The 23,744-nt window shown below is 41.5% G+C and overlaps 1 protein-coding gene and 1 long non-coding RNA gene across 2 annotated transcripts; both read left to right on the top strand.

Annotated features, from left to right (window-relative positions):
* Positions 1-4,227: 4,227 nt before the first annotated feature.
* On the top strand, positions 4,228-13,380 carry LOC138976798 (zinc finger protein 883-like). Its single transcript, XM_070349689.1, has 3 exons — positions 4,228-4,280; positions 6,326-6,743; positions 10,636-13,380. The coding sequence occupies exons 2-3, from the start codon at positions 6,623-6,625 to the stop codon at positions 12,519-12,521; spliced, it is 2,007 nt and encodes a 668-aa protein (XP_070205790.1). The 5' UTR covers positions 4,228-4,280; positions 6,326-6,622; the 3' UTR covers positions 12,522-13,380.
* A 1,028-nt stretch (positions 13,381-14,408) lies between these two features.
* LOC138976802 (uncharacterized) lies at positions 14,409-21,106 on the top strand. The gene is made up of 2 exons (XR_011459155.1): positions 14,409-19,016; positions 19,199-21,106. It is a non-coding gene; the product is annotated as an uncharacterized lncRNA (long non-coding RNA).
* The last annotated feature ends 2,638 nt before the right edge of the window (positions 21,107-23,744 follow it).

The raw sequence follows: 23,744 nt of genomic DNA, 5'->3' as shown, positions 1-23,744 counted from the left end.
TTCCTCTTTCGTACTGAACTCAAACACTAAAGCAGACGACACAAGTTATATTACCCAGGTTCTTTTATTCCATACGATGAAATGGGGAAAATGTGGGATAACGGGGGTTTATTTTCAAATACAACTTTCACTGTATAGGACTAAACAACTTTAAAAAAAACCAATATTCTCACTCTTCATTCTAAAACTACATTCTTCCCTTAAAGATACCCTTTAAAACACACCAAATCCTTTCCCCAAACTACACTCTACTCTAAATCCTCACTCTCAACTTTAATCCAAAAAAAAACCACAATGAGACTCTAATTTAAAACAAACAAAATCTAAAAAAACAACCTAAAAAAAAAACAATTCTTTAAAAAAAACAAATCTACAAAAACTCTGACAAAATCTGACCAAAATCTCTCCACTAAATCTAACTACTCTTCACTAACAAAACCTAGTCTATTAAAACAAATTTACGACCCACTAAAAAAAAGAAAAAGACCTAACTAAACCGAAAAGACCTAACTAAACCAAAAAGACCTAACTAAACCCGAACAGACCTAACTAAACCAACCCCTCCAGAAAGAAAGACCTAACTAAACCCCGTCGCACACTTCGGCCATCCTGCAAACACAGAATGCACGCCGTAAGCATACATAAACAAATCAACAACTTCAAATACCACAAGCTAACTCGTTGAACAACAAAACACATCATTCATACCAAATAACATGCCTACAATACCGTTTTCTCAAACGACGGTCTTCTAAACAGTCACACACAAAAATCTTCCCCACCATTCCAACTCACAAAATAATCTACTTGAACATTCAAATAAATCCTCCCCCCAAGCAGCATACTATTCTTTTCACCGCCTACCCATTTACAGAAAGAAAATTGTTTTAACCTACCAGCAAAAGAATCCTCACATCCCGGAAAGATTTCCGCCCGTGACAGACATGTCACACAACGGCATCGAAAACACACCGCACCAAATACACGTCTTCTTCCCTCAAAGATTCCAAGCAAAAGCACAGTTTTAGCGTCCACATCCTGTGCGCCGGTGTCACAAGATTAACCCATTCAACTCGAGGGGTGTCAGGCAGCCCCACTTTCTTTAGTTAGTACCTAACGTCACCTTCAACTATTGCCTGACGTCACGTGTTGCTTCGGTCTTTTCCGGAGGAACACCGCGTGTACATAATACACACTTCGATCGCGTAGCACTGCCATTGCACATTTTCGCAACGAAAACCGTGCCACTGTTTCATTCATCTTGGTGTGTTAAACCGTTGTGTTGTTCAGAAATGGTGTTCCCTTTGATATTTTAGTGGACATTTAACTTCAAATGCAACCTTTCTTATTCGTAGAGTTGGTAACAGAACCTTCATGCGCGAGAAACGCCACATACGACGGATTAACCCTGAAATGCCTTCACTTTTGTAGCCCTGTCTGTCACATGCTGTCGTAGCCTAGTGGTTTGTGCTCCAGCTGGAATGTCAGCTGTCTCGGGTTCGACTCCCATCCTGGCTAATTTGTTTTTCTTGTTTGCTTTATTGTTGTCATCTATTTTGTGTCCTTAACTCCACCCTTCAATCTTTTCAACCCTGATGCATTCCGTTTATTTTTTATTATTTTTATTTTATTTTTTTAAACCATTTCCCCCGAAGCGGTTTAGCACGGTGGTATGTTATGATGAAAACGCGATTACACAAAGCTCACATGTGCACGGTCTGCAAACTAAACGGCGTGGGCTCACCGTATTAGCCAATAACAAGCACACATATTAGTAAACATTAGTACAACTTGAAGAAATCAATAGACCGTAAAATCCCTAGCATAAGCCCACCATCTAGCAAACGCCCACCCCCCACTTTGGGCCAAAAGTTGTGCACAGGGGTAACTACCTAGCAAACGCCCACCCTGATTTTTTCAAAGAGACTATAGGCTCACTTTCACCAGGATTTGTGCAGACTGTTCTAAAAGTCATCTTTTTCCCCTTCTTTACCTTTTCGTGTTTCTTTCCTTTTTTCTTATTCTTTGTCCCCTCTCCTCACTCCCACCCATCGTTCATGTTTTTTCGAGTTTCTCTTCTCTTTTTTTTCCTAAGTTTGTGGGGTTTTCTTTCTCAGAAAGATTGGGCCTTTTGAAGACAAAATCCAAGTTCAGTTAACGTTTCATTTCCAAAGACGATCGTGTAATTTCTTCCCTGTACAGAAAGAAAGGGCTTCATTGGTGTTAACATTTCGACATTTCATCAAGTTTCTTTTTCCCGGAATTGTGTTGTTATTGTTTGTCCTTGCAAAGGTCTGGCGATTTTCTTTTTACTCATAAATTTATATAAATGACTATGCTCGTGTTGTTTTCAGAAGAGCCAGTCCTTTTCTCTCTCTCTCTCTCTCTCTCTCTCTCTCTCTCTCTCTCTCTCTCTCTCTCTCTCTCTCTCTCTCTCTCTCTCTCTCTCTCTCTCTCTCTCTCTCTCTCATGGTTGGCCTTCTTTGCCTCAAAGTCCTTTTTTTTCTTTTTTCCTTCACTTCTACTCACACGACCTAACTTACATGCTTTCTGGGTTTGTATTCACTCAATTACACGGTTGAGCACAAAACTTACTTTGTGCAAAGGGGTCTATCCCTAGCACACGCCCACCCCCCAATGTTGCCCTAAATCTGTGCACAGGGGGGGGGGGGGGGGGGGTGGGCTTATGCTAGGGATTTTACGGTAGTTACCAGAAACAAAACCGTGCTTCGCACCGAACAGTTCGAAAGTGACTGACCTACTGACCGAACCGCACCTCTCGCTTCTGACAGTCGCTCATGATACAACCATTATTTTGCCGAGTCTGAAATTGATCTTCATAAAACTATGTGTAAGTGTAACAAAAGAAAATACTAATTTCTTTCATATGCCTGAATAATAACTTTATTAACTGATAATCAAGGTGGCATAGCCGAATGACTGCAAGTGCAACGCGATCGAAGTGGCACGCGGTGTTCCTCCGGAAAAGGCCGAAGCGGCTGTGACGTCAGTCGTTCCCTAAGGCGTTTAGGAATCGCAAGGGGGGGGGGGGGGGGGGGGATACATCGGGCGGCCAGCGGCTAGGGGGGGGGGGGGGGGGGACCAAGGAACACCCCCCCCTCAGAACCCCCCCCCCTCCATCTGGCCCTGCTTACACATGAAAAAAAAACTTGTTGTAGCCGCCCTTTTATCAACGTATACCATCTTGTGAAGTAACTGGGCTTGTTGTAGCCGCCCTTTTATCTACGTATACCATCTTGTGAAGTAACTGGGCTTGTTGTAGCCGCCCTTTTATCTACGTATACCATCTTGTGAAGTAACTGGGCTTGTTGTAGCCGCCCTTTTATCTACGTATACCATCTTGTGAAGTAACTGGGCTTGTTGTAGCCGCCCTTTTATCTACGTATACCATCTTGTGAAGTAACTGGGCTTGTTGTAGCCGCCCTTTTATCTACGTATACCATCTTGTGAAGTAACTGGGCTTGTTGTAGCCGCCCTTTTATCTACGTATACCATCTTGTGAAGTAACTGGGCTTAAGCGGTGAACGGGAAGTAAGTCAGTATATTTTCTGGGTCGACTCTTTACACAGTTACTTCCCTTTGACTTTCAGCATGTGTCACTTGTACTGTATTCTTTTTGTTGTTGGGACCGGAGGAGGTTTCTAATTACACCCGCAATGGGCACATTTCCTGTATGTGCTCCTGTATGTGCTTCGCTCTGTGGGTTTCAATCCGGCTTTGATTGTGCGTCAATTTGAAATGACCACCGGAAGACTATTAACTTGATGTGCCATGTATTAAACAGCTCTAACTAAGTTATTACCGCCCGACCTCAAACCGAAGCATATCCACATTATATTTTTGACTTTATAGTAATTGTATGGTATTTTCTTGCGGTGTACCAACTTTAAAGTCATGGAAATAAAATTAGATAAAAATAAGGAAGGTATGATGCATTTTAAAAGAGCTTGAGAGCAAAAGTGAAAGCATGTCACGTCAGACTTGTTTTTAGACGGCCCCACGGCCCGACCTCAAACTAAAGCATGTACATGTAATATGTTTATATATCTACTATCTTCACAACATTTTCTCATTTTGTACCAACTTTTAAGTCATAGAAATTAAAAATAAGGGAGTTATGCATGTTCAAAGAGCTTGAGAGCGAAAGTTATCGGGCGGTGTCGGGCGGTAATTAGTCAGATCGATTTTTAACTGTGGGAGAGTACAGTCCCCTGGATTTTGCTTTTAATTTCAATGGTGGACCCAGACTTCACTCGAAGGTAAGGTTTGAAACGCATGTGAATTGTGATGCTGTGTGTTACACTGCATCGCTTTGTCCGGGTTGGCTAAATCCCAACAATTTAACGGTGTATCCGGTGGGTAATCTTGAACCACAAAACAAGAAAGCTACATGTAGGTTGTTGGAACGTTTGTTATTGACTAAACAATACGATGTCGATTCATTCGCTTGGGTAGTTGGGACTTTCCCAACAAGTGGCCGAAATATTCGATCAAGCTAAGATCTTGTTACTCATTGTTTGTCTATGCACTTTAAAGACCGTCGGGTCGATATATTTGTAAATGTAACGGGTAATCTTGAACTTTAGCGTGTTAAATTCATAGCTCAGAATCCAGTGACTTTCTTTACTTAGGCCAAAAAAAAAAAATTGTCTGTTTCTGGTAACATGGCTAAAAAAAATAGGGTCGGTAGGTCGGGATTTTTATTTTATTTTATTTTTTTATTTTTTTTTTACCCCAAATGTAGACCAATAAAACTAACTTTAAAAATCGCGCAAAGAGACTGGATTCACTATACATAGAGACAAGACACTCAACACATTTACAAATCGTCAGCGGACTTTCGTTTTGACACGTTTTTGTTGTTCATTTTTTCACCCTGTCCTTTACCACCAAAAAAAATAAAAAACTTTTTGAGTTTGGAAAAAAAAAGTTTAGGGTCGGCGCCGAAATTTAGGGTCGGTCGGGTGACCAGAAACAGACAATTTTTTTTTTGTGCCTTATCTTTGATACAAGTCCATGTAAGAATGGCGTACGTTGTCAACCATGGGACATCATTTACACGAAAGAGTTGTCTCCCTTTGCCCGCTCATACGGATAATTCCTTCGTTGACCCATGTAAACGAAATGCATTTGTACAGTTCATCGGAGTTCATTCCGTAACTTCAAATGGATCTAAAATGACTTGTTATGATTACAAGTGCAGGTTCTACAAATTTGGAGACTTAAAAGTTAAATGCCTCTGAATTATGAGCTATGAATTTAACACGCTAAAGTTCAAGATTACCACGTTAGTATTGTTTGTCAATAACAAACGTTCCAACATCCTACAAGGGTGTTGCTAGACATTTTCATGTTGGGACATTAATAGGCCGAAACTGTCAGAAAGCTTCAGGACATCTTGGAAAATGTTCGGCTATTATTTTGGCTCATACAAAGTCACCGCAACATTGAAGCTCAAGACTCAAGAGGGGAACACCAATACATACAATCATTGTCTTAGGAACACAGATTACAGGGGCGGAGCAGTTAAGCCAGAGGGGAGGGGAGGGGGGGAGGGGGGTACAACCTGGGGTCCAGGGTCCCGTTGGGGGGCCTGAGGGGCAAAGCCCCCCTGAAGCTGAAGAATTTTAGCTATTTTATAAACAATTTGTGGCTTATCCTTGATTTTAAACATGATCAACTGGTGTCAGCAGCCACTCATTATTTCTTTTAACAATTACAGACGTTCGGATGAACCCAGTCCACATCAAGAAAGAAGAAGAAGAAGAAGAATGGCAATATTTATCTTCACTGATATCTGCTCCCGACATCATATAGTATGGTTAGAAGGAAGACATGTCGCATACTGTGACAATTAAACAATTAACTCTTCCCCCGGCTTTACAGACAGAAAAAAATACAAAATTCACAGACAGAATTTTGTTTTTGTAATTTTTTTTTTGGGGGGGGGGGGGTCCATAACCCCTGTAACACCTCCCCCCCCTAATCCGCCCCTGGATTATATGTTGCTTACTGCAACTAAAACAATCAGCTTTGCTGATTTAACTACATCAGACACCAGTTCTCTGAAACTTGTTCAAACCTTTAACTTTAATTTCTCTTCCAATCTTGTGCTAATCTTGACAAGCCTTGGGAAACATGACTGGTGAAACACCAATAAACAAGTCGCGTAAGGCGAAAATACAACATTTAGTCAAGTAGCATGAAAAGATGCATTCAAAATAACTACTATAAACCCCAACATCTGTTTTTCTGTAAATTTATGTTGAATCTGACAGTTTTGTTTTGTTTTGTTTTCTCACAGCATTGCCTTGAACGGTGACCTGGCAGGGATCATCAACAACTTGAACAGTGAACAGTCAGGGAGCATCAACAACTTGAACAGTGAACAGTCAGGGAGCATCAACACCTAGAACATCCACTGAGTCAGGGATCATCAACAACTTGAACAGTGAACAGTCAGGGACCATCAACACCTTGAACAGTGAACAGTCAGGGACCATCAACACCTTGAACAGTGAACAGTCAGGGAGCATCAACACCTAGAACATCCACTGAGTCAGGGATCATCAACACCTTGAACAGTGAACAGCCAGGGACCATGGCTTCTCACTACAGTATGGAGGAAGGAGACACGGGCGTTGTGTCAGACGTCAAGATAGAGATTGATGTGGCTGAAGACACGCCGCATTGTTGTTACAGGACTGAACCACTTCAATGCGGTAAGGCCAATACAATAATGAGATGTGAGTAAAAAACAAGTCGCGTAAGGCGAAATTACTACATTAAGTCAAGCTGTCGAACTCATGGGATGAAACTCAACGCACTGTATTTTTTCACTAAGACAGTACAGCTTCGTCAATCCCCGCGTGAAGGAAATCGCTCACCTCCCACGTGCAAAACGTAGTGCAGACCTGTTTACCAGTACGATTTGGGCGTATTTTGTACGCCAAATTATTATCGGTACGCAAATACGCGACACACGCACAAAATACGCCTAAGAAAAAGTCTAGAATACGTTTTCCGGTGTTGGTGTGCTGATTACGGGATGGTACAACTGATACCGGTTTCGGTCGAAGGGAGATAACCATGACAGCGAGTCTTCAGCTGTGGAAACCTTGTTCGTGGCAAAATGAAGCGGAAAAATGTGCCAGTTTCGGATGACTGTACCAAATCTAAACAGCAGAAGCAGCAGATTTTCTTGGAGAAATATAAGAAAGAGCCAGGAATTGTGGAGTCTACTATGGGAAAAAGTCATGCACACTGCAAGTATTGTAAATCAGATTTCTCCGTTGCCCATGCTGGGAAATATGACATCGAACGACACTGCAGTTCCAAAACTCACCCGGACAAGGTTGCTGCAAAGAAATCCGCTGAAAGCTGCCAAGGAATTATGAAGTTCATTCCCGCAAAGCAAATCCTGCCAGAAGAAAAGGCTGTAGTCCGTGCTAAAGCAATGTTTTCTGAGATGATTGTAAAAATGAACTTGCCACTGTCAACCGCAGATGTTATTTCACGAACTTCATCTTTTCATTATCAATCTGTTTGGAAGACACTGGTTATAATGCTATAAACTCAGGGGCGGACGAGGGGGGGGGGGGGGGTGGTGCACAGGGTGCAGGTGCACCCCCCCCCCTCCAGCAAAAAAAAAAAAAAAAAAAAAATTGGGGAAAGCTGATTCTATGACCATTTCTAAGTTGAAATGGCACCAGATGGCACCATTTTGCTTCTTTGGGCCAAACGTTTTTTCGGGGGGGCAATGCCCCCGGACCCCCCTAGCAAATTCGGGCGCTTCGCGCCCATCACATTCTCTTTCGATTCAAAGTGCACCCCCCCTTACAAAGCAACTGATCCGCCCCTGAAACTGACAGGTAAATAAAATTGTTTTATACAACTCCTGCAATGCAACCGAGGGGTGGATTAAATCTAGTTGATTATTTTTAGACAAGTGAGAAATTAGAACGAACTACTTTGATTACACCCAAAAATCACACGTGGATTATTCGAAGTAAGAATAAAGAGGGCTAAAAAATAATCAACACTAGAATTTATTTTTAGAACATTTGAAACCCAGACGATTGGACCCTGTTGCGGAAGAATACGTACAACGTTGACTCAAAACTGTAACAACAATGGCTGATGTGTATGAAGTACACGCATACCTCGCCAGGTTTGTTTATGTGACTAGTGTCTGTGTGTGTTTTTGTTGTTGCTTACTGTACCTGACATACATTACGTGTAAAATCCAGTTCTTTAACAGGCAACAAACCTTGCAAATTTTCAGAAGCTGCAATCTGAAGCGACCTATCTCTGATTCTAGCAGACGATCTCTCCAATGTTTAACACAAAATCAGCAAACTCTCCTGTCACACAGAACGTCCATTATATAGTGCAATGTTGAAATGAAGTTACCGGTCTGAAACATTTAGCCGTTTCTTCTGAGACAATCCTTGTTCTCTTATCATCTACAGATTTACCGCAGTCTTCACCACGCGAATTCACAACAGAAGTCAGGCAAGCATGATACGTCATGACGTCATATGATTCCTAGCATATTGACGTAATGCTAAACATCCGGTTATCCCGAGTTTTCTCCGTAATACATGTCCGTGGGTTTTTCGATGTTCGGTTATTTCCGTGGCTTCATGCGGAAAGGGAACCGTCGTCTGCTATCAACGACATGGACCATTCTGGTCCTTGTTGCTGACAAAAACATGATTTTAACACAGAATGTAATGTCAGAATAGCTATATAAACGCAATTGTGTTTTAATCGTAGCAATGGGGTCCGATATTTAGACGAGACAAGTATAATGCCGACGAATGGGAGACTAAGAATAAAGTAAAAGAATAGGGACTATTTGAATGACGCGCATTTGACACTCTGAGTGATTAGGCTGAAATGAAAATGCCTACCAAATGTCGTCTGCATGACTGCATGTTCGACCCGTGTTGTTCGTTGTATAAATAGCTTAAACAATGACGACAACTCGTTGATTACTGGAAAATAAACCACGAGTGGGTATTTGCAGCCGCTTGGTAATTCACTCGTGTGCTCCGCATTGTTTAAGCTCTATTTATCCCTGTTGTATTGGAAGGAGTTAAATTCTGAAGGTGTTCATAAGACATGCTATTCTTACACAAACACGTTTGCACCCATGCGTACATTTTCCCTAGCCCACATGGCTTTGCTTGTAAAGTACACCAACTTTTTGAAAAATACACTCAACTTTTTGGGAAAGTACTCTTGCCTCGGGTTTAGGGTAAGCAGGTCTGGTAGTGATATTGACACGCCAGATTCTTTCTTTCTTTATACAGGTTCCTCTCTTTGCGTACTTTCGCTTCGCTATCCTTCTCACCATCTAGATAACACAGCGTCATTATCCTTGACGACACACAGGATTTTCGTATTCCCGACTCCCAAGGAAGTCGCCGCGGATTGCCACTTCGCTCGATTAGCGATTACTTTATTAGCTCTCTACTCAAGAGTCGGCGCTTTTCTTTTTCTTTCGCGAATCTTCGTTTGTCAACAAGACAGTCGTCGTGACAAGATAGCGTGCAGAAAAAAACCCGAATGTATCAGGATCTCGCGCGCGAAATTTCGTTTTTATTTCTTTTTGCGATAGTTGGAGGAGCGAGAGCCGCCATGTTGTGTTTTCGGCTGCTCGAAATATGCGCAAAAGTCGTAAATCATCCCAAAAAGCTCGGTCGTAAGTTGCGTTTTGGGTCATTATCCTTGACGATACACAGGATTTGCGTCTTCCCGACTCCTAAGGAAGTCACCGCGGATTCTGTCGTGCGCGAGATACAGTTTTTTTTTTCGTCTCGCGATAGTTCGAGGAGCAAGAGCCGCCATGTATTGTTTTCGTCTGCTCGACTACAAATGCGCGAAAGTCGTAATTCACCCCCAAAAGCTCGGTCGTAAGTCGCGTTTTGGGGTGAGTCGTTCACTGGGGGTTCATTATATAGTAGAATGCATCCGTGGTAGCAAAATCGGTCGTAAACAGGGGGTGGTCGTAAACAGGGGGGTCGCTAAGGGGGAGTTCTACTGTAGTCAATGTTTGTAAAGATTTTAGTCAAGCAGTATGTAAGAAATGTTAAGTCCTTTGTACTGGAAACTTGCATTCTCCCAGTAATGTTATATATTGTACTACGTTGCAATCCCCTGGAGCAAATTTTTGATTAGTGCTTTTGTGAACAAGAAACACTTAACAAGTGGCTCTATCCCATCTTCCCCCTTTCCCTGTCGCGATATAACCTTCGTGGTTGAAAACGACGTTAAACGCCAAAGAAAGAAAGAAAGTCATTATCCAAAAGCAAAGAAAAAGTCTACAAGACAAAGTTGATAATTTGATATTAACCCTTAGGCTGGTTGTCGCGACATATGTCGCGCTACTTTACGTATACTGTCACCTGGTTGTCACGACATATGTCGCGCTACTGGCTCAGTCTGTTTGGTCGGATGCGAAAACCTATATGACCGTTTTTTTGTTATTTTTCTCTCTGTTTATTCACCAGTGGCTATGTAACGTGTGTTACAGAATTGCACTATTGTAAGGGTTAAGAATGGTTTGTTATCAGCATAACCTTTATAGAGGGATCATGTTTTTTTCAGTTCTGATCAGGGATGCCACAGAGAACACAGCGACCATGCCTACAGTGCAGACAACGGAAGGACAAGCTGCAGTCAGCACTCACAGTGATACCTGGCTGAAACAAGAGATACAGACACCAGAAACACAGACTGCAGTCAGCACTCACAGTGATACCTGGCTGAAACAAGAGATGCAGACACCAGAAACACAGACTGCAGTCAGCACTCATAGTGATTCCTGGCTGAAACAAGAGATACAGACACCAAAAACACAGACTGCAGTCAGCACTCACAGTGATACCTGGCTGAAACAAGAGATACAGACACCAGAAACACAGACTGCAGTCAGCACTCACAGTGATACCTGGCTGAAACAAGAGATGCAGACACCAGAAACACAGACTGCAGTCAGCACTCACAGTCACATCTGGCTAAAACAAGAGATACAGGCACCAGAAACACAGACTGCAGTCATCACTCACAATGATACCTGGCTGAAACATGAGAAACAGGCACCAGAAACACAGACTGCAGTCAGCACTCACAGTCACATCTGGCTAAAACAAGAGATGCAGACACCAGAAACACAGACTGCAGTCATCCATGAGAAACAGACACCAGAAACACTGACTGCAGTCAACACTTTCAGCAATACATGGCTGAAACAAGAAATACAGACACCAGAAACAGAGATTGCAGTCAACACTGATAAAAACACTGCACCGGGCTTTTCTGTCTCTTCTTTCTCTCCTGGAGAAAAAGAGAATCAGAGTGGAGAAAAACCACAAGCATGTTCAGAATGTCATGCTAGATTCACATGTTCTAGTGATTTAAAACAGCACATGTTAACACATACAGGAGGGAGAAGTGGTGCTAGGTTCAGACACTCTGGTCATTTAAATTGCCACATGTTGACACATACAGGAGAAAAAAAATATGCATGTACAGAGTGTGATACTAGGTTTGCACGGTCTGGTACTTTAAAGAGACACATGTTGACACATACAGGTGAGAAAAAACATGTATGTACAGAGTGTAATGGTAGGTTCACACACTCAAGTGATTTGAGGCGACACATGTTGACACACACAGGCGAGAAAAGGCATGCATGTACAGAGTGTGATGCAAAGTTCACAAAGTCTGGTAATTTGAAGCAACACATGTTGACACACACAGGAGAAAAAAAACATGCATGTACAGAGTGTGATGCAAAGTTCAAAAAGTCTGGTAATTTGAAGCAACACATGTTGACACACACAGGAGAAAAAAAACATGCATGTACAAAGTGTGATGCAAAGTTCACAAAGTCTGGTAATTTGAAGCAACACATGTTGACACACACAGGAGAAAAAAAACATGCATGTACAAAGTGTGAATCCAAGTTCACACTGTCGGATACTTTGAAGCAACACATGCTTACACACACAGGAGAGAAAAAATATACATGTACAGAGTGTGATGCGAAGTTCACACAGCTTCGTACTTTGAAGCAACACATGTTGACACACACAGGAGAAAAAAACCATGCATGTACAAAGTGTGAATCCAAGTTCACACTGTCGGGTACTTTGAGGCAACACATGCTTACACACACAAGAGAGAAAAAACATACATGTACAGAGTGTGATGCTAGGTTTGCACAGCCTCGTACTTTGAAACGACACATGTTAACACACACAGGAGAAAAAAAACATGCATGTACAACGTGTGAATCCAAGTTCACACTGTCGAATTCTTTGAAGTACCACATGCTTACACACACAGGAGAGAAAAAATATACATGTACAGAGTGTGATGCTAGGTTTGCACGGCCTTGTACTTTGAAGCGACACATGTTGACACACAAGAGAAAAAAAAACATGCATGTACAAAGTGTGAATCCAAGTTCACACTGTCGGGTACTTTGAAGCAACACATGCTTACACACACAGGAGACCGCCCTGATATGGCCCTTCGTGGTCAGCTGGGCGTTAAGCAAACAAACAAACAAACACACAGGAGAGAAAAAAACATACCGGTACATGTACAGAGTGTGATGCTAGGTTTGCACTGCCTCGTGCTTTGAAGCGACACATGTTGACACATACAGGAGAGAAAAAGTATTCTTGTACAGAGTGTGATGCTAGGTTCACACAGTCTGGTAATTTGAAGCAACATATGGTGAGACATACAGGAGAGAAAAAGTATGTGTAACGGGATGAGATTCTCTCTCTCTCTCTCTCTCTCTCTCTCTCTCTCTCTCTCTCTCTCTCTCTCTCTCTCTCTCTCTCTCTCTTTGTCTCTATAATTCTTGGACTGGACACTTTTTTATGGCCGGTCTAAGCGTAGTGCTATTCCTTGCAAGAGACTTTCATGGTTTCGCACCCTTTTTATATTTAGTCAAGTTTTGACTAAATATTTTAACGTAGAGGGGGGAATCGAGACGAGGGTCGTGGTGTATGTGTGTGTGTGTCTGTCTGTGTGTGTGTGTGTGTGTGTAGAGCGATTCAGACTAAACTACTGGACCGATCTTTATGAAATTTGACATGAGAGTTCCTGGGTATGAAATCCCCATACGTTTTTTTCATTTTTTCAATACATGTCTTTGATGACGTCATATCCGGCTTTTCGTGAAAGTTGAGGCGGCACTGTCACGCTCTCATTTTTCAACCAAATTGGTTGAAATTTTGGTCAAGTAATCTTCGACGAAGGCCGGGGTTTAGTATTGCATTTCAGCTTGGTGGCTTAAAAACTAATGAGTGAGTTTGGTCGTTAAAAATCTGAAAATTGTAAAAAAAATTATTTTTTTTATAAAACGATTTGAATTTACATACATCTTATTCTTTATCATTTTCTGATTCCAAAAATATATAAATACAGTCGAGACCGGATGTAAGAAAGTCGTCGGGACCCACTTTTTGTCTTTCATACATCCGGTCTTTACTAAATCCGGTTAACCGGATGTATGAAAATATTGTGGATTGACTTTCATACATCCGGCCACTCGTCTGTTACTTGATAAAAGTAGTGTTTTTTTCATATCATTTTTGTATTTATTTGGTTTTTTTAATGTTTAAATGTTTTGATACATATCCTTGTTTGAAGAAAAGGGTTGTGAATAACAAGTGGAAAAGTACATGTACTTACATACACTGACACAGTCAGGACAACCGATAGAAAGAGCAACTGTTTGTGTAAGGAACTGTTCTGCTTTGCATAAGGCCGTGCACTCTCCCCCCCGTCCCTCTGTGTGTGTGTGTGTGCGCGCGTACGTGCGTGCGCTCGCGCGCACGTGTGTGTGTGTGTGTGTGTGGCTCAACTGTATTGTGTGTGTTCCCTCCACAACCCTTTTGCGCTTTTGACAATGTTTTTGGTCGTGGAAGCTTTGTAATGACCGTTGGCGTAGCAAATAACATTTTCTGAGTTCTCTCTCTCTCTCTCTCTCTCTCTCTCTCTCTCTCTCTCTCTCTCTCTCTCTCTCTCTCTCTCTCTCTCTCTCTCTCTCTCTCCAAAATGGACACATTTATAACACACACACGTGCGCGCACTGAATACAAAAAGTGAGTTAAACTTAAAACCAGTTTAATGGAATGAAACAACACACAAAAAAACTGAGTCACACCCACGACCAATGCCTCTGGTTCTAATTGTACAAAAAAATGCCTTCCTGGGCTATTATGGCTCTTCAGTCATGGCAAATTTATAACAGGCTAAAATGACTGAATAGACAAACAAAACAGATTATTAATGGAGTTAAACATAAAATCAGTTTAATGGATAAAATCAACAACAACAACAACAAGAACATAACAACAACAACAACATAAAATACAACAACATAAAAAAAAAACATAAAAAGATAACAACTGATTCACATCCATGACCAATGTCTCTGGTTATAAATGTAACAAAAATGCCTTCTGGGCTTTTATGGGTCTTCGTGACGAATTTGTAACAGGTTAAAAAAAATGATTGAATGGAGAAACAAATTAAACAGAACAACTCGTTGACAGCAATAGAATCTGGATAAAAATCAGTTGGTGGGGAAGTTTTCAAGGCATCCTCATTTAGACTACCTTTGTGGACACCACCCGCTCAAAATGGCCACAGAGATTTCGGAGGTAAATGTTCTCCTCGGACCTGTCTACCCCATTTATCGGGAAAAGGGGTGGGTGTGGCAGCCATCCCCGCGAGCATTCGGAAGTGGCTGTGTACACCACAATGGTGGTTTGAAGGAGTGTGGCAGCCGCGAATATCTCTACATCCGAACCCCATGAACGGGGTCGGAGGGTGTTGTGAGCGAGATAATCACCTACATCTCCATCCACGTATGCAGAGAAAGCCTGATGATTCCTGCACATGGTGTCGATTATTTTTTCTCGGACAACCATGTGCTGAGCCTGGCTACCACACAAATCAAGGCTTATGGCACGATACAGGCAGTTCCCATCCCCTACAATGTGGTTTAACTCCGAAGGGACCCCAAGATCTTGGGTTGGACACCGTTCGGGCAAAAACAAAGGGCCCGGAACTTTGGTGACTTGGGTCTACTTTCGTTTTCTTACAACCGGTCTTGCAACAACGCATTTGTGCTGCTCGGGACCAGAGATTTGCTTTCATACAACCGGACTTTTATACATCCGATTTTCATACAACCAGAAAATTCTAAGTAATAACAAAGAGTAGCTTCTGCCGGGACCCTGCCTACCCCTTTCATACATCCAGACTTTCATACATCCGGTGTTTTATACATCCGGTCTATACTGTATGTTATATTTGGATAAAAAAACAAGCTCTGAAAATTAAAAATTTTAAAATTATTATCAAAATTAAATTGTCCAAATCAATTTAAAAACACCTTCATCTTATTCCTTGTCGGTTCCTGATTCCAAAAACATATAGATATAATATGTTTGGATTAAAAACACGCTCAGAAAGTTAAAACGAAGAGTCTAGGTACAGAAAAGCGTGCTATCCTTCTCAGCGCAATTACTACCCCGCTCTTCTTGTCAATTTCACTGCCTTTGCCATGAGCGGTGGACTGACGATGCTACGAGTATACGGTCTTGCTGCGTTGCATTGCGTTCAGTTTCATTCTGTGAGTTTGACAGCTACTTGACTAAATGTTGTATTTTCGCCTTACGCGACTTGTTCTCACATACGGTCCTTATCGCTGCCAACGCTAGTTATGTTTCTTGCACGTGAGATATCACAGGTGCCGGGGCGGTTCCGTGGCAGAGGTCGTTGGTTGCCTTGTGCTTTCTCTGGCATCATTATTTAAGAGACTTGTAGGATCAGCAAAAAGGACTAATGCTCATGAATATGCAAGGCGTATTGATAATGATTATTGTATTGTTTAAATTCACATTGTTCATACCCCCCGCGGGTTAGGGGGAGTCCCATATTGGTTGGGACGAGAAAGAATTTACCCGATGCTACATAGCATGTCGTAAGAGGCGACTAACGGTTCTGTTTCTCCTTTTACCCTTGTTAGAATATAGTCAATGTTTGTAAAGATTTTAGTCAAGCCGTATGTAAGAAATGTTAAGTCCTTTGTCCGGGAAACTTGCATTCTCCCAGTAAGGTCATATATTGTACTACGTTGCAAGCCCCTGGAGCAATTTTTTGATTAGTGCTTTTGTGAACAAGAAACAATTAACAAGTGGCTCTCTCCCACCTCCCCCCTTTCCCCTATCCCGTCTCCCCCCTTTCCCCGTCGCGATATAACCTTGAATGGTTGAAAACGATGTTAAACACCAAATAAAGAAAGAAACATTGTTCATAAGGGTTGAAGAGAATAATGGGCTGCATAAGTTATGTAATGTTTTGATACATATATTTTTATAGTTTGTTTTTGAAGAGAAATTGGGAATTTTCTTTGGAATGATGGGACTATGTTTTAGGCGTATTAACTTGATAAGTAATTTGTTCCTGATATCCTCGTTTGTGGCGCGAATATCTTTCTTTGTTTTCCTGACTCTGAAACCGTAAAGACGTTGCTAATTTTGCTCCCAGAGATTGGTGATTTTTTAACTTGTGTTCTGCACAAGAAGGTACGTTTACATTTTATTTGTGATTTTATAGATCTTTTGTTGTTAGTTTATAAATATCTATTTTGTATGCATTCTTACTTTTATAATTGCGAAATATTGAATTTTGTGTTGAAAGAATTATTGATTCTCTTTATTAAACGTTATCAGGATTTAACAAATGTATGTTTGATAGTTGTTCACGGATATTTTGCATTTTTCTAGTTTGATTGTGTAAAGATATTGTTTAGAATTGTTTTAATATAAAAAGTGGTCTGATAGGTTTCGGATAGCTATTTTATTGTTTGTGATTGTTAGATAAAAACGTGTGTCGAATTATATGTAAGCGAGCTGTATGAATTGTATGGAAGTTACACTAAGGTCCAAACGGCATAAGATGAGTTTTCCCTATTACGAATAAAATTCTGTTTTTAATGAATAAGTGAGAACAGTGCCCACGGCGTGGCCCTATTTTCCTGTCCCCCCCTTTCTCTTCCCTTGTGTCTGCTAGGGTCTATCTGGCAGTAAACGCACAGCGCGCGCCGCCGCGCTGCGCCAGAGTCTTGACAGGTATTTCGGAATGTACCGCTCAGTAGTTGATTAATTGTTCAAGAGTATCCCCCCTTCCCTTCCTTCCTCTTCCCTTGTCCTTCGTTCCTTCCCCCTTCTCCTTATCACGCTCAGTTAGGAGGCGGAACCGATTAGAATGTTTAGGTATACACACAGGCGATGATGATAATTAAGTAGATGTGCAACGCCAAGGCACTGCATACCCCAGCGAAAGACAAACCTCTCTCTCTCTCTCTCTCTCTCTCTCTAGCTCTCTCTCTCTCTCTCTCTCTCTCTCTCTCTCTCTCTCTCTCTCTCTCTCTCTCTCTCTCTCTCTCTCTCTCTCTCTCTCTCTCTCTCTCTCTCTCTCTCTCTGGTGTAATGTCACGTGGAGTGTATTTCATAGGTGTGACGACTTATTTTTGGATTACTCTTACATGTGTGTGTGTGTGTGTGTGTGCAGGGCCGGACCCAGGGGGGGGCTCCAGGGGTTCCGGAACCCCACCCCTGGAAAAAGCATGTACCTTGCTTTGAGTGGTTTTTTTATTTATTTTTTTTAATACATTTTGTGTGTGTCTCTAACAAATTTTATTCAATGTGAAGTCCGATGAGAAAAAGGTACCCCCCCCCCCCCCCCCCCACCAACTCACACTGACAGGCCTTAACCCTCAAAACAAGGCCCAGAATGCACCAGATTGCACAGATTTTAACCGTTTTTCAAAAATGTTCCGGGGGAGCATGCGGACCCCCCTAGTTCGCAGCAGGCGCGCGCTTGTGGCTTCGCCACTTCGCTGATTTGCCCCCCCCAAAAAGGAGGAACCCCCCCCCTTACAACTCATTTGGTCCGGCCCTGGTGTGTGTGTGTGTGTGTGTGTGTGTATGTGTGTGTGTGTGTGAGCGCATGTGTGTATGAGCGTGTGTGTGTGTGTGTGTGTGTGTTTGTGTGTGCGTGTGGTAAGAGAATGCGAGACAATACAGCATTATTGGTGTCATCTGCCATGATACTTTGCATACTTTTGTGTACGACTGTGCTACTGCACGAACATTTAGTAATTTACCTTTGTGAGGGTGTGAGCATGATTTCGTGGCCTTTATCCTCCTGATTGAACTTCATATTACCATCGGTTTTACTGTGCTGTGGTTCAGGCTGTCACAGCAACTCTTTGACAAAGAGACGAGAATTACATTCTTTGTCTTGCCTGAGACAGAGACTCGGTGTGTGCGTGCTCCTTTATTGTGCGCCTTTAATCGGACACGCTTTAGTGACAGCAGTGTGTTCGGACGGTCAAGCGATTCGCCCTTTTCTATCGGATTGAAAGCGGCTACTGTTTCTAAGCGACAAGTGTGTCAACATTGACTCTTGTGTCAACTGCTTTGTGTCAGACTTGTTAAAGGACCAGACCACGCTGTTTTAGCGTCAAAAACGCTTCGAATCGTGTTCCTGCGCGACCGAACACTTCCCGATGTTTGCAGTTAGTTAGAAAACCACTTTCTTACCGTCTTCAACAATGTTTGGTTTACTTCGGAATCTTCTAAGGCCGTAATCCGACGAATTTTGTGACCGAAGCGACGGATTTCTTCTCCAAAACGACCCGCCATTGTGCCGCGTGATCTTCGCGAGACTGGCTTATGAATAAATTATCCGTGACGTCACACCGTGTGGAGATGGTAGTTTACCAACATGACAACAACAAGCGTAACTGCAGACGAAATTGAACCGTACATGTTCGAACTACCGGTTTCTCTCCTCGAATCAAGCATGAAAGATGAGGGCGGAGGCCACTTCCAGCAGTAGTGAAACAGTGACGATGAAAATTGCGACACTGTTTGTCTCAGCGATCAAAGGTAAACACGCCCGCTCTCTGTGCTGAACTTATCGTCTGCTTTCGAGTCTGTGCTATTTTTTCACTCTCGCCTTGTCAACGCACTCGCGAATAAGTGGGATATTGTTTAAGTGTTCATGCATTGCATTCACGAGTAAAAGAACAACAGCTCATCGCAGTTTTAACTGTTCTTGATTATTTCAGAGACTGGTGTCAGAGTGGCCACTGTACCTGTTGTATTGTGTGGGAGGGGCAGATTTGAGAGAGAGAGGAAGCTAGCCTGAGGTACATTGTAGAATGAAAACTTGCAGGGGAGCAAGAATGCATCACCAGCCACGAAGGTGTACATACAACTTTTTTTGAGGTGCCTATATTTGTTTGATTGTTAAATGTATGTATTTGTTGTTGTTTTTAAAGGCTATCAAGAAAACTGTTGTCATTTAAATTTGTAACACTCAGTCACATATAGTTTCACACACACACACACACACACAAGATTAACTCACTTGCATGCCCACAGAAGAAGTTTGCTCTTCACATTGTTCTGTTGTTGTTTTTATAATGTAATCATTGTAACATCAACACTCAGTAATAACCAATATTACAACACAATCACTTTTTCATCAGAACTCACTCACATACTACATGACTTTGTATTAAACCCTGGTTTATGGACACTTGCATTTGTACTTTGCATGGGAAAGCAGCCTGAATTTCAGTTAACCTGATGCCTGTTTTAGACAGAAAAAAAAGTTACCACAATCAGCAGAACTTTCACCGGAGAAAGGGCATAATTCTTTCATACTTTCTTTCTCATAGCTTTTTTTGGTTTTTATAATCTCTTCATTACACTAAATAACATCCATCTTAAGACCTATTTTGAGCCTTAATTTAAGTTGACTAGTAATGATATTAATCATAATGTATTTATTTTTATAATGTACAAACTAGAGTATGTATGTGGATATGTGTGTGATGGTGCTGGTATGGATATGTGTGGTTTGGGTTATGATGTGTACATTTTATGTGTTTTGTATGTTTTGCGAGTGCGATTTTATGTGATGTTATTCTGTACGCCAGCCAAAACAAAATGTCTGGTATATTAGATAATAAACGCACCTTTAAATTTATTAGCGACTACACCCCGTCACCCTCCAGTCCCCCTCCCCCCCATTACACCCTACACTTTTAACATTGTATAAAAAATCATGCCCCAATATAGGTCCCTAGTTACCTGGGAGGACGTTAAGCTCCATAATCAACATCAACAACGTATTGAATTGAATTGAAAAGCTGGGGTTAGGAGGTCTAACTTCTTGAATTAAAGTGTTTTTTTTTCTCAGGTGCATGTAGTTTTTTTATTTGCTTGAAATCATGGTGTATTCTGGTTGTAAGAGAAGAGTCAATTTCCTTGTAAGCCTGCAAAATTAAGATTTGTCATTTTTGAAGTAGCCTACATTTTTGTAAGAGTCCAAAATAGTCCAGGATAAGGAGGAAAAACATAGGGTGGGTCAGGAAATCTGAAACATTGCATAGTTTTGTTTTGCCTATGTAGACACAAAAAGTACTTAGAGCACTTCCCCCCCCCCCCCCCCCCCCCAAGAGAGCATAGCTTAGTTTTAATTATTTTAATGCCACTGTTAGCAAGAGGAGTACTACAGACAGCAATCAAACAGTGGGTTTTTTCTGTAGACATTGCTATTTCTGTTTAGGTGTTTCAGTAGTTTTCTATGCGGATAAATCATGCTGCATGATCACTAGAAACAATCCAGCTCTGTTGCATGCAAGTTTTTTAAAGGTTTTTTTTCCCCATGTTACTCCGAGAGAAAAAAAAACCCCACAGAGATAAAGTTGAACTGGCAGTTTGACTGAAGCAGTGGTAATAACACAGAGTGCTCTTCCTACAATCAATTTTTTTATGTGGATGATGATGTCCATACATGTACTTGGTTGTATTATTTTGCTAGACTATTTGTTTCTGTTAGATATATCTGCTCACATGATTGTTGTTCATAATTTGACATTACATTTACTGCTGATCAAAATGTATTGTTGGAATAGGTCTGCTTAATATTCTGACTGCAGTTTTGTAATAAAATCAAATAACACAGATGTTTTAAGTATCAAAGTGCTTTTCACACACACACACACACACACACACACACACACACACACACACACACACACACACACACACACACACACTCACACACTATGAGTATGACTGCAAACATGAATTTGTACTTGTATTAATTATAATTACTGTATTACAGAACCTGATCTGAAAAAAAGGACAACAGCAAATTATTCATGCAAGCTTGCTGTATTAACGATTTCTTTATCTATTTAATACAACACTGAATTAGATAACAACTATAACAACGTGTGTGTGTTTGTGTGAATGTCTATGTGTATATGGACGGACACTCATTAAACCTGAGACTCATCGATTACCCAGGTGAGTGTAAAAGAGGGAGAGAGAGAGGGAACTTTAAGGTGGGTGCATGGGGACGGACATGTAGTAACAGATATATGTTTTAATCTGTAATCTTAACACATTTGCTTAAAATTAGGAACAGATGCCATTCCACTACAAATACTGTCAGTCTGACAAAAACGCCCAGTGACACTGAACCCCTATCCCTTACAGAACACATTCAGTATGCATGTACTCACTTCCTTTCGTCTGCGTTTAGTGAAAGCAGATCGTTCTGATGACATTGGTATCCGGTTTCTGACCTCCTGTGAGTGGTCAACAATTGTCGGAACTGGAACTGCGTTAGGCAACAGCTGTTTTGTGTGTGCCAGGTTTTCTTGCCGGCTTAACTGCGTTCGCATTGGAAGAAAGTGTCGCGAAACACAGCACATCGTGTTGGCCGTTTCCAGTTAATCAGTCTTGCTGCAGAAGTTGTAAGCCCATCGGAAAAAGGTGACAACTGATGCCTGAACCTTTTTTCTATACTTCATAGCTATCAGCAGCCGTGCGCATTCCTTCGGCGTGCTGTTGATGCTCGATTTAGGCAAACGCCCACTTGAGCGTAAGCTGTAACTTTCGGTTTCCAAACACTAAGTGACGTCACAGCCGGTTCTCGTCTACTGGCGGCCATTTCGAAGTCTCGTTTAGCAGACGAATTTGGCGGAACGTTTTTAATTAAATCACAATGATTAAGCTACGAATCGGTGAATTTCTTTACATTTTTGGAATCTTTAGGTGCATTTCTCTAACCTTCAGTCATCGGTTAGTGGTTCTAATAACCTTTAAAACAGCGTGGTCTGGTCCTTTAAGAGTCTATTACACTAGTTCTGTAGTTTTAGTTTGGTTCTTTATCATTATAAACGGTAACAGTACCGTTTTATTTTTAAGAAGAGAAAACGGTGCCCCTGATTGTTTCTCAGTGAGGGTGTGAACAAACATTTATCATCTAGAGAATGTGTGTATCTGTGTCTTCGGTTGTTGTAGGTGTGGAATGAAGTCGTTGTGGGGGTCTACGTTTGTGTGCGTGGTGACGTGCGTGCCGCGCGCGTCAGTGCTTGTGCGTATGTGGGTGTGTTTGTGCGCGTGTGTGTGTTTATGTGTGTGTGTGTGTTTATGTGTGTGTGTGTGTGTGTGTGTGTGAACTGAATACAACCGGCCACGTAGTGTAATATTTGTATTTGAAGTGGTTAAAAACACTTGAAAAAATGTCTTCACGACTAGTACCTTGCTACGCTTCTTTCAATGTGTGTGTGTGTGTGTGTGTGTGTGTGTGTGTGTGTGTGTGTGTGTGTGTGTGTGTGTGTGTGTGTGTGTGTGTGTGTGTGTGTGTGTGTGTGAGAGAAAGAGAAAGAGAGACATTTAGTCAAGCTGTCGAACTTACAGAATAAAACTGAGCGCACTGCATATTTTCAGCAAGACCGTATACTCGTAGCATCGTCAGTCCACCGCTCGTGGCAAAGGCAGTGACATTGACAAGCCAGAATAGCTTGTTTTTAATCCAAACATATCATACCTATATGTTTATGGAATCAGGAACCGACAATGAATAAGATGAAAGTGTCTTTTCAATCGATTTCGGAAATTTAATTTTCATCATAGTTGGATATTTTTAATTTTCAAAGCTTGTTTTTAATTGAAACATAACATAAATATATAGTTTTGGAATAAAAAAATGATGAAGAATAAGATAACATTATTTTTGGATCGTTTTATAAAATAATTATTTTAATTACAATTGAATTTTCTGATTTTTAATGACCAAACTCATGTATTAATTTCTAAACCTCGAAGATTGTTTGGCCTAAATTTCAATCAATTCCATGGGAAAATGAGGGTGTGACAGTGCCGCCTCAACGTTTACAAAAAGCCGGATATGACGTCATCAAAGACATTTATCAACAAAATGAAAACAAGTCTGGGGATGTCATTCCCAGGAACTCTCATGTAAAGTTTCACAAAGATCGGTCCAGTAGTTGACTCTGAATTGCTCTACACACCTGAAAAAAACACGCACACACACACACACACACGCACACACACACACACACACACACACACACACACGCACACACACACACACACACACACACACAAACACACATATATATACATACACACACACACACATCACGACCCTCGTCTCGATTCCCCCTTGATATTAAAAAAATTTGTCAAAACTTGACTTTTCAATATCCCAAACAACGTTTTCACTTACCAGGGCTGGGTCTAGTATAATAGAAGGGGTGGGGGTGGGGGGGGGGGGGGGGGTCTACA

The sequence above is a fragment of the Littorina saxatilis genome, linkage group LG9 (assembly GCF_037325665.1).
Source record: "Littorina saxatilis isolate snail1 linkage group LG9, US_GU_Lsax_2.0, whole genome shotgun sequence".
NCBI lineage: Eukaryota > Metazoa > Mollusca > Gastropoda > Littorinimorpha > Littorinidae > Littorina > Littorina saxatilis.
The sequence above is the reverse complement of the archived record's forward strand: the minus strand, read 5'-3'. Positions and strand labels throughout refer to the sequence as shown.